The 10788-nt window shown below is 47.9% G+C and overlaps 1 protein-coding gene across 6 annotated transcripts in view; it reads right to left on the bottom strand.

Annotated features, from left to right (window-relative positions):
* Window positions 1-535: 535 nt before the first annotated feature.
* Window positions 536-10788, bottom strand: part of LOC128351854 (N-acetylated-alpha-linked acidic dipeptidase 2-like) — a 50860-nt gene continuing 40607 nt past the window's right edge. For 2 of the 6 annotated variants that reach the window (XM_053311829.1, XM_053311832.1), the window contains exons 16-19: window positions 8739-9003; window positions 6963-7044; window positions 4061-4153; window positions 536-1669 (exon numbers count right to left, since the gene is read on the bottom strand). In XM_053311829.1, coding sequence (XP_053167804.1) covers window positions 1480-1669; window positions 4061-4153; window positions 6963-7044; window positions 8739-9003 — 630 coding nt within the window. In that variant the 3' untranslated portion in view covers window positions 536-1479. Of the gene's footprint in view, window positions 1670-3332; window positions 3394-3724; window positions 3779-4060; window positions 4154-6962; window positions 7045-8738; window positions 9004-10788 lie in introns of all 6 variants that reach the window. The other 4 variants (XM_053311830.1, XM_053311831.1, XR_008320086.1 and 1 more) reach the window with 4 other exon arrangements.

The raw sequence follows: 10788 nt of genomic DNA, 5'->3' as shown, positions 1-10788 counted from the left end.
CTCCTGCCCGCCTTGCTAGAAATGTGTTCAAAACTTGGCCCATGCTGTAAAGGAGAGCTTTCAGGCTTGCTGGGCTGGAGTTGATTAGCGGCAGCCCCAGCAAATGCTTAAATTGCCACAAGTAGATCATCAGTATTGTGTTTTTGAGTTGGTGCAGAAGATCAAGGTGGCTGACCGGTTTGGGCATAAAGGTCAGCTGTTGGGCTAGCATAACAAGAGATACTTGGGAGGCAGGGACACACACAGGCACATTGGTCCTATGTGACACATAAATGACTCTTTAGGAGAGGTTTGTTCTTTAATATCTGAGAGATAATAATGGCGGGGGGAAATAGTGTGGGGAGGGAGTTTTGTTTTAAAGTGGCAGCTTACTTCTATTCAAAGATAGAATCTGACCACATTCAGTCCAGCATACATCTTCTCAAGGGCTGTCTGCATGTGTCTATGTATTGGGAGCCCTTTGGGGACAGGGAACCATTTTCTTATACTCTTTGCTATTTGAACTGCTTTGACAACTCCTCATTGAAGATCGGAATATAGATAATAACTTGCTTTATTATCATCAAAATTCCACACATTTGATTGTTTCCAAATACAACTAATGGCAGGATAGGAATGGTCTCAGTTAAGGACAAGAGTGGCCTAATACCCATAGTAACCAAGCAGGTGCTTCCGGGAAACCCCTCAGCATAGCATGAAGGTAACACGCCGCCCCTCCCAGCAGCTGGCAGTCAGAGGTATACTGCCTCTGAACATGTAGGCTCTGCTTCATAAGCATGGCTAATAGCTGTTGACTGCCCAGCCTTTGCTGGGTATTAGCAGGAGTGCACAACTTCCACTCTTGCTGGATTACAACTCCCATCATCCCCAGCCAACAATAGGATGAGGAGGAGTTGTGATCCAACAACAGCTAATGGGCTGAAGTTGTACACTCCTGATATTAGCTAAGATGGCTCAATGAAGCCTCTGTGTTCAGCGGCAATGAGCTAAATTAGTCCTGGCCACTAAAAAGCTAGGCTGAAGCTCAAACCCCAGGGGAGTATCCAAGAAAGCAGAGACAGTACTGGAAGTCATGGGGGGCAGGGGTTCTCCAGTCTGGGTCCTCAGATGTCAAGACTACAACTCCCATCAGCCACAATAGCCAGCAAAGGCCACTGTGGCTGGGAGTGATGGGAGTTGTAGTCCAACATAATCTGGGGACCTAGGTTTGAGTACCCCTGGTATAGGAGAAGGGTGGCAGGGGAGGGGAGGCTTAGGGAAAGGACTGCAACTGTTCATCTTCCAGCTGCCCTGCCTATCAAACTTGACAGGCATCTTCAGCATGGCTGATGAGGAAAAGCCAAGGAAACAGCAGGGCTGTGGTGCTGCTGTTGAAAAACACAAGTGTTTGGAGTAGGAAAGTGTCCCTGGTTTCTCAGCTGGGCATGCAGTGCAAACAGGCAGTCTTGCTCCATTCCTCCCGCTATCGCGGCCGCTATCCTACATCACAGGCTTTAGCATCCCCGCAGCAGCCTGCACTGTGAAGGCTGCTACCGAGATTTGCTTCTTGACGTCCTCCCAAGCTTTGCGCTGGTCAGCTCGGCTTCCGATATCAAACAGAGCATCGTAGATGCCAGGGAAGGACACCCCGGCATACTTGTTGTGACTGCTGGGAGCAAAGACGATGTGTCTGCAGAACGAGAGAAAAGGAAGCCCTGCTCAATGTTGTGCACTTTCGGATCCAAGATTTAAATTTTTTTAAAAAGTAAACACAACCCCTATGAAGTTCAAGTGATGATCGGGAGCATTTGGAATATTCTCGGAAGTAAGTCTCAGTGAGTTCAAAGGGGTTACTCTCAAGTAAGTGTACCTAAAGCAGGAAGCCCACTAAACTTAGTGAGACTTCAGTGTCCCCGCCTTTAATACTACTACAAATATGTATTTACTGCTTTTCAACAAAAACAAACAAACCCAAACCCCAGTGGTGTTCAACCAAAAATGGTGGTTTACACAGAAAAACATATTTTTCTGTGTAAATCACTAGTTTTTGGTTGAAAACCACTGTGTTTTTGTTGTTTAAAAGTGGTATATACGTATTTGTAGTAGTACTAAATATGGGGACACTGAAGTCTCACTAAGTTCAATGGGGCTTCCCTCCTTTAGGTACACTTGAATAGGGGTGTGCACCGGACCGCGGACCTGCAGTTCGGCACTGGGGTGGGGGGTTCCATTAAGGGCGGGGGGGCTTTACTCACCCCTCCCGCGCTTTGCAAGTTTGGTGCCATAATTCATTTAAAAAATGCGCCGCAGAATCGCCCTCCACTCCTATGGCTCCGGACCGGGGCTCCTTCCTGTCTTCAAAATCGGGCGGCAGGAACTTCCCTGCCGCCCCCGAAGCCTCCTCAAGCCATTTTAGCCCTTTAAATCTCGCCCCGGACCGAGTCCTATGGCGCTCGGGCAGGCGGCGGGGAGATGTCCGTCCGTCCGCCCGCCCCCTTCCCTGCCTTCTGCGAAGTGCAGGGAGCCTTCTGCGTGCGCAGAAGACTCAAGTGCAGGGAGCCTTCTGCGCACGCGCACAGAAGGCTCCCTGCACTTCGCAGAAGGCAGGGAAGGGGGCGGGCGGACGGACGGACATCTCCCCGCTGCCCGCCCGAGCGCCATAGGACTCGGTCCGGGGCGAGATTTAAAGGGCTAAAATGGCTTGAGGGGGCTTCGGGGGCGGCAGGGAAGTATCCTGCCGCCCGATTTTGAAGACAGGAAGGAGCCCCGGTCCGGAGCCATAGGAGTGGAGGGCGATTCTGCGGCGCATTTTTTAAATGAATTATGGCACCAAACTTGCAAAGCGCGGGAGGGGTGAGTAAAGCCCCCCCCGCCCTTAATGGAACCCCCCACCCTAACCCTCCCGAACCAAAACCACCCCTTGTCCGGACCAGTTCGGAGGCCAGTAGAATGGCCTCCGAACCGGTCCGTGCACACTACTACACTTGAAAGGTAAAGTGTGCCGTTGAGTCGGTGTCAATTCCTGGCGCCCACAGAGCCCTGTGGTTGTCTTTGGAAGAATACAGGAGGGATTTACCATTACCATCTCCCACGCAATGTGAGATGATGCCTTTCAGCATCTTCCTAGATTGCTGCTGCCCAATATAGGTGTTTCCCATAGTCTGGGGAACATAGCAGCAGGGATTCGAACCAGCAACCTCTTGCTCCCTAGGCAAGTTACTTCCCTACTTGAGAGTAACCCCTTTGAACTCACTGAGACTTCCGAGAATATTCCGAATGCTCCCTATCATCATTTGATGGCTCCCTATCTCCAGCGGGCTCACAGTTTAAAAGGAAGCACAAGGGAGACTCACTAGCAACAGCCACTGGAACGATGCTGTGCTGGGGGATGGATAGGGCCAGTTGCTCTCCCCCCTGTGAAATGTAAAAGAATCACCACTTTAACAAGGTGCCTCTTTGCTCAGTTAGCACGAGACTGTGCTTTGCAGGGGAGGGCAAGGCTTTCATATAGCAACTGGTCCCTCCCCATGAAGAGCAAAATCAGAACAAACTATGCTAGAGGTTTGAAAAAATGAGTCAGTCGGAACTTCAGTAAAGGTAAGCCTCACCACTGCTCTCTGATCCTATTTGATACCAAACTGATATGGTCTGGAATGCATCAAATCGTCTCCCAATAATGGAGGAATTTTTCTCCGGGATCGTTTCTGGATTAAAAATGCCCCAATAGAACCTCAGACAGAATTACCAGTTTGATGTGATGTCCAGGCCTAGAAAACTGCTACTAATGGTGGCCTTTGTTCTGTTGAAAGAGGGGTTCAAAAACAGATGTTGTAGAATGGGGGAGACTGCTATGGTAAATTGGGATGCAGGGGAGGGTACTACTTCCCGGCTCCCTCTCACAACAAACAGTGATAGGGGGGTGGTTAAAATGTTGGGGGTGACCCTTGGGCATCTTCTACATGGGGAGACTGGCATGCCAAAGCATTTGTGTTCAACACTCACATCCTTGGCCATGCACTGAGAAGAGTACAAGAACTACTGGTCTGTGCTTTGCACACTGAGCGTCCCTGTAACATTTTACCGGTAGAAGCGCCTGCCGGGCAAACCAAGAGGATCAATGAATGCTCTCTCCAGCAGCATCAGCTGATCGTTCATTCTCCGCACGGCAAGGGGGCTGTAGAAGTTGGAGACGACAGGTACATGACACACACACGTGGAAAGCACTTTCACTTTGGGTTCTACTTCCCATGGGCCAGTTCGGATGATACTTGTAAACACACGATTGGTATATCTGTGGGAGGGTCTTATACCCACTTAGAAAACAAATTCAGACGAACAGACCAATGTGGGTAGAGTGAATGATCCTATCCTGGACTCAGTTTTTACAATTTGAACTCAATAGTGTGTGGGGTGGAACACACCACTTAGCACTCCAGACGAACATCTAAATCAAGGATTCTCAACGTTGGGTCCCCAGATGTTATTGGACTTCAATTCCCATAATCCCCAACCAGAGGCCACTGGAGCTGAGGATTATGGGAGCTGAAGTCCAAGCTAGAGATGCTACATTCTAACCAGCTTGGGGTGTTTGAATTCTTTGCAAACTTGTTGCTGGGAAAATCCAGACTCTAGGCTTATTCAGATGATCAACAAGAGGGTAGAAGAAACCGCCTACCCTCATCTGGGAGGGGCGTGCACTCCAGATATTTGATCGCCTGTCAGTTCGAGACAAAGTTGGAAGCGCCGTCCACACTTGTATGCTAAGCAGCACAGAAAGTTCCCTCTATACTCAGCTGCTGAATGAGGGAGGAGGAAAAGCCCTCTGACCCTGCTGCTGCTTAGCACATGAGCATGGATGGGGCCTCCAGCCTTGTTTTGAACTGACAGATGACTGGCACACGGGAGCACAGACAGCTCCTGAAAGGGGGTAGGAGGTTTCCCCTACCCGGCTTCCCCTACCCTATTCTCAACTCGGCCTATTCTCTACCCTATTCTCCCCGGCTTCCCCATCCCTATTCTTGATCATGTGAACTGCCCTAATTTGTCTTTCCTTGCTTTTGTGCTCACTCCCTTGGCTGCCTCCTTTCTTCTCCCTCCACCCGCTATCAACAGCCCCCATTTTCAGCAGTCTCTGTGGCTCCATTTCACTGTGCATTGGAACTAATTAAGCAGCACTTAAGTGCACTGAAGTATTTTAGTATGCCCACTGGAAATCACTTAACCATATTAAAGCACATATTACAGCAACACTGCAAAGTGTAGAACACTCTAAGGCAGTGTTCTCTCTATTTTTCCCCAATCTGTGCACAGAATGAGTTTTGTTCTGGGCAGCAGCACCAAGGCAGTGTTGGCGCATCTATATTCTGATTGGGATCATCCTGATTCAATCTGAGCGCAATCTAAAATTAACTGAGAGGGAACACTGCTCTGAGGGCCAAACTACAAGTTACACTAAGCCCATCATTAACGCTGGCGGGCTTAACTTTTCTTTCAAAAATAGCAGCCAGGGGATGCAGGTTCAAATTAGGACCATGGTAGGGGGAACAGAACTTTAAGCTTTTACCCTCACCATGGTCCCGATTCAGACTGGCACTCCCCACATTTAGTATTTAACAAGGGGGGGTACTCCCATTGAGGTGAGGCCAATGGAGCTTTCCTTAGGAGACAAACAGTGGCTGACATAGCTCGTTACTCATGGGGGTTCCATTCCTTGCCTACTAGTGTGAGTAATAAAACCACATGTAACGAGGCATTATGCCTATGGAAATGGGGAAATGATTCCAGAATGGAGATAAAATGCTTTAAAAAACCCCAGCTTAAATACAGATTGAAAATGCAAAATTGCTTACTGTACCATGCTCTGTGGGGTCTGCATGTGCCCAGGAATGCCCCACCCCACCACAAAAAGTTGCGGGGGGGAAACCTGTTTTTTAAAAAACGAGCCAGAAAATGGCTCCTACAGACAGAAACAAGCCACAAAATGGCTCCTGTAGACCAAATGGCGCCAGAAGTGACTTCCAGGGTCACTTCCAGCCTTCTAAGAACCACGGAGACGTGGGTTTTAACCCTTTCGTATCCGTAGATAATGAAAATGAGTGTCAATTAGACACCCATGGATACGCAAAACCACGGATGGAGAGTCCGCAAATAGCAAGCTTTCCCTGTACTGCACAACACTGTATGCACTTTGAGTATTGTGTATACACAGTTGCGCAAGAGTGAAAATTGCACATACTGCATTTATACAAGAATGAACCTGTTATTTCCAAGTCTTGTATAAATGTGTTTTGCACAATTTCTGCTGCTATGAAACGCAGATCAGGCCTCCTATAACTGCTATTTGTCTCAGATGGAAGGCTCCTACTGGCTCCAATGGGAGCTTTTTTCTTTGTCGAGTCCAGATCAGGACCATGGTTGGAAACAAAGGATTACGCTCCCATCCCTGCATGATTCCAGTGAGCATCTCCCTTCCTCTAGTTACTATTTTAGAAAGAAAAGGTTAAGCCTTATCAGCAGTAATGACAGACAAGTTAATCTCCAATTAGATGAAGTCTGCAAAAATGGAACCATGGTTAATTCTGATTGGAACATTCCCCCCCCTCTTTCCTATCAGCATTAACCATGGTTTCATGGTTGCAGATTTCTACTTGTTTGATAACTTTCCTTTCGGATTTCGATAAGCCTTAAGCTACATCAGAAAACTACAGAGTGTGTAAAGCTCCAGTGTAGAGCACACACCACTATGTGAGTTTGAATTCACTAGGGTACTGCATTGACAACACAGAAGAGAAGAACTCAAGATAAAACGTTCTATTAAAATACTGCTTGCAGCTGGTTAGAAGTTCCCCATGGTTCATGCACGGATCTGGCAATATGCAACTGGCCCTGTTACTGTTCAATTTCTTGCAAATCTACTCTAAATAATTCAAACGGAGCAAACAGAGATACATTTAATTTGGAATTTTGTATTGGGTTTTACTCACTCATTCTTATTGAGTTGCGATAGCCTTTGATGAAAATCTGCTGCTGCCTCTGTAAAATTGGTCACAGCAGAAAAGAGGGGATCTGTGGGGGGGAAAGTTACCTTTTCACTTCCTCATGAAAGAGAACCCCAATATCTGTACTGTATTAGTAAAAAGGTACTTTTAGACAATAGTATGAGGGCAGGTGAGTGTCCACAGGACACTCAACCTCATTAGGGTTGCTCCTGAACTGGAAGATGGAGTTGCAGAACCCTGAACACAAAGTATTATATCTTTCTGAATTTTCAAATGGGGTCCAATTGATTCCATTTTCAAACGAAGAATTACATAAGAACCTGTCTAATACTGACTCAAACCATTGGTTCATCTACCTCAATACTGTCTATTCTGGCAGTGGATCTCCACGGTTTCAGATAAGAACTAGCTTGATTGGCTCAGAGCATCTGCGTGCTAAAAGGTGGCTCTCCTCATGCCCACCCCGCCCCCACCACAGCCCCCTCACCCCAGAGACCTCCTCACCTTCACATGAGCCCCCTCCTTGCTTGCTTTCTCTCTCTCCCACCTTCCCCTCTCCCTTTCTTTCCTCTCCTTCTTACCCACCTGTCCCTCTTCCCTCCCCTCTGGCGGCGGCCCCAACCCCGTACTCACCTTGTGTGCAAACTTTCCCCTGGGGGAAAGTGGAGTGGATTTTCCTGAGAATGTATGTGCGAGCAAGAGAGCATGTGCGCTCCCACAGTGCCCTGATTGGCTTAGCACTGCAAAGATTGGACTTGCCACATACCACCTAAGGCTTTAGAAAGATCCCAGCCCTACCTGGAGATGCCAGAGATTAACCCTGGGACTCTCTCCCTGCCACCACTGAGCTATGTCCCCATCCCCACATCTTTCTAATACACATTGCAATGCAAAATTTGGGGGGAGCCTCTGCAAAATAAATACGTTCCTAGATACATAAAATAATAAACACAGAAAGCTGCCTTCTACCAAGTCAGCCCTACCTGGAGATTGAAGCTGGGACTGTCTACATGCAAAGCAGATGCTCTATAGGGATGTGTGAGCCGGCTCGATTCGAACTGTGGTTCAAATCAAGCCGGCCTGGTTCAAATTTGAACCAGACCGGGCCCGGTTCTAAGAAATGGCTTATGGGCCGGGTCGGGGATACTTGTAAAGGGGAATCCCCTAATCCCTATCCTAAAGGTGTGGGGTGGGGTGGGGGTGAGAGAAAGGGGTCTCTGTACCTTTAGCGGAGGCAGCGAGGTGGTGGCAGAGCCATTGGAGGTGGTGGGGGCTCCTCCTTGTCCCCTGCCATCCTCCTGAATGACAACTTGGGGTGGCCGCTCTAATTTTCCAGGGCAACCCTAAAAAAGGTCCAGTTTTGAGTCGCAACCAAGCTGGTGGCAACCACAAATGGCCCTCCTCTGATTATCTAAACAGGCAGCAGCGTTCATGGAGAAGAACACCTCTTCCAACACTTGTGAGGAACCCGAGTGAACAAATAAGCTTTGAAAGAGAAACACTACCTAATTTTGAGCCGTGGGAGTTGCATGAGCTACATATTTGCTGTTGACAGAGATCAATGTCCTAGAATCAGGTTTGCCAAACCTCCAGGAATTCTCATCAATCTCCAAGGAACCACTGGAAGCAATCCTGGAGATTGCAATGGCCTGATACTATGGGGGGGGGGAATTGGGGGGAACCTCCCAGAATAGCTTGTGTCCAAGTTGGCAGCTCTAGCAGAATTGCATGGACTTAGAACACTATTTATGTAATACTCACCAAACGACACTTGGTACATCTCAAATTGTGCTTTGTGTTTCAGGGCCACCTCGTAGATTCCATTGGCGTAGGTCCTTAATGCTTCTGCGTAATCTCGGCAGTTGAGAGGAATGACGGGGGAGTCAGCCAGCTCATAAACCAAGCCTCCTCGGACCTGAGCAACAGCAAGCTGCTTCCTGAAAGTGGGGTCGTAGAACCATTCAACCAACTCAAAGGTCTCGTAGGTCGTGTGGTAGACGGGATAGCTGCTGAATCTGTCCACTTTCTGTCAAAAAGAACAAACAAGTGCATGTCATGTCCAACCTGATCCAAAGTCATGCACACTGCTGCCCCTTGTGGCAGCCTGCCACACTGCAGCAGGGTTTTTATTCTCTCAGGCTCCAGCCAAGCTCCACCTTCTGGAACCATCCATTGGCTCGCCCTGTAGCAGGAAGTATAAAAGGATTCCTGGCCGAGGCAGGCCTTGCCTCAGTATCAACCTCCTTTTGCGCTGGTGTGTTTGTCCTGCTATGTCTGCAGATGGTCTGCTTGGTGCATTCTTGGCTTGTTCCCAGCTCTTGTTCTGACTCTTGAACACTACTTGGCTAGACCTCTGGTGTGTTACGAGCTCCCTGCTCCTGTTCTGACCCCCGGCTCCTGACTGCTGGCCTGGCTTGGCCTTTGGTGTGTTCCTGGTCCGTGACTCCTGACTATCTACCTGTCTTGACCTCTGGTGTACTCATGGCTCCTGTCTAAACCCTCTGGATCCTGACTATCTACTTGGCTTGACGTCTATCATGTTCCTGGCGCTTCCAGTCCTGGCTTTGGACTCATGCCCCCTAGTGACCATTACCCACAGCTCAGCTTCTGAGTGTGTTGACTGCCTTCACAGTGTCCACACCAGGCAAAATAATTGCATACCACCAAAAACAGTCTCATGGTGGTTTACATACATAATTTAAAAATAAATAAAAATCCAAAGCAATAAAAACAATTCCAACAGTTTAAAACATTCAAAATGATTCAAACAATTGTAAAAAAGTAACCAAAAGCCTGCTTACACAGGAATGGAAGGGGTGTTTTTTGTTTGTTTGTTTGTTTGTTTGTGTTTGTTTGTTTGTTTTAAAGCTGTCAGAGGTGCATGGCGCATTTTAAAGTATGGAAGCACAGAGTGCATTCCAAAAGCCAGGAATGGCTATAGAGAAGGCCCAGGCCTGAGTCGACACAAGATGAACCGGTGACAACTGCAGACAGACCTCCCCTGCAGGGATTCAGGGCCAAACTAGAGAGGAGGACGCTAAAGAGTAATACTTCAGAATGAGGCTTGACAGAAAGGATACCACTTCAGATGAAGAATGTGCAGAATGTTCTGTCAGCAGAACGTTCTGACTCAAAATTAGCTGTTTCGAGTGTTCGGAGCTTGGAACATAATGCCCTTCAAATGAAGGGACTGTTCCGAGCTCAGAACTGAACGGCCTCCTTCCAAGTCAGAATATTCGGAGTGCCATTCTTGACTCCAAAATGGCGTTCTCCTGACCTCTGCTCATATGTGTGGCAGTCATTTGTGTGGCCAGCACCACCACACAAATGGCTGCTTTGCATGCACAGAGACCAGAAGAGTGCCATTTTGGAGTCCAAAATGCCTCTCGGTCCAACTCAAAACAGGGTTGTTCTGTAAGAACAGCCAGCTCAACCAGTTGTTCAGACAGAACGTTCCAGGTATTTGTGCTCCATTCCAAGTTTGGAATGGAATGAAAATACTGTTCCATGCACCGCCCTACTTCAGGCTACGAGGAGGGAGGAACTTTTAAAAATGATCTCTTATTTTTTAAAAAAATAAATCTCTGCAAGCAGAAGGCTAGCCCAGCAGGGAATGAGCTAGGCTAGAACCATCCTCCTCAATGTGTTCATTTTCTGTAGCAATCAGGACAGCAATATACATACAGTTCACAGAATTCAGCTTTTCATGGTGTGAAATTTGGGCTTTCCCTGGTAAGCCAACGGTTTCATTTATTTACTGCAGTGCACAAGAGACTCAGCACTAAGAGCCAGATTAGACAAGGAGGAGATC

This window comes from Hemicordylus capensis, chromosome 3, assembly GCF_027244095.1.
Source record: "Hemicordylus capensis ecotype Gifberg chromosome 3, rHemCap1.1.pri, whole genome shotgun sequence".
NCBI lineage: Eukaryota > Metazoa > Chordata > Lepidosauria > Squamata > Cordylidae > Hemicordylus > Hemicordylus capensis.
This window is presented reverse-complemented; position numbering and strand designations above follow the sequence as displayed.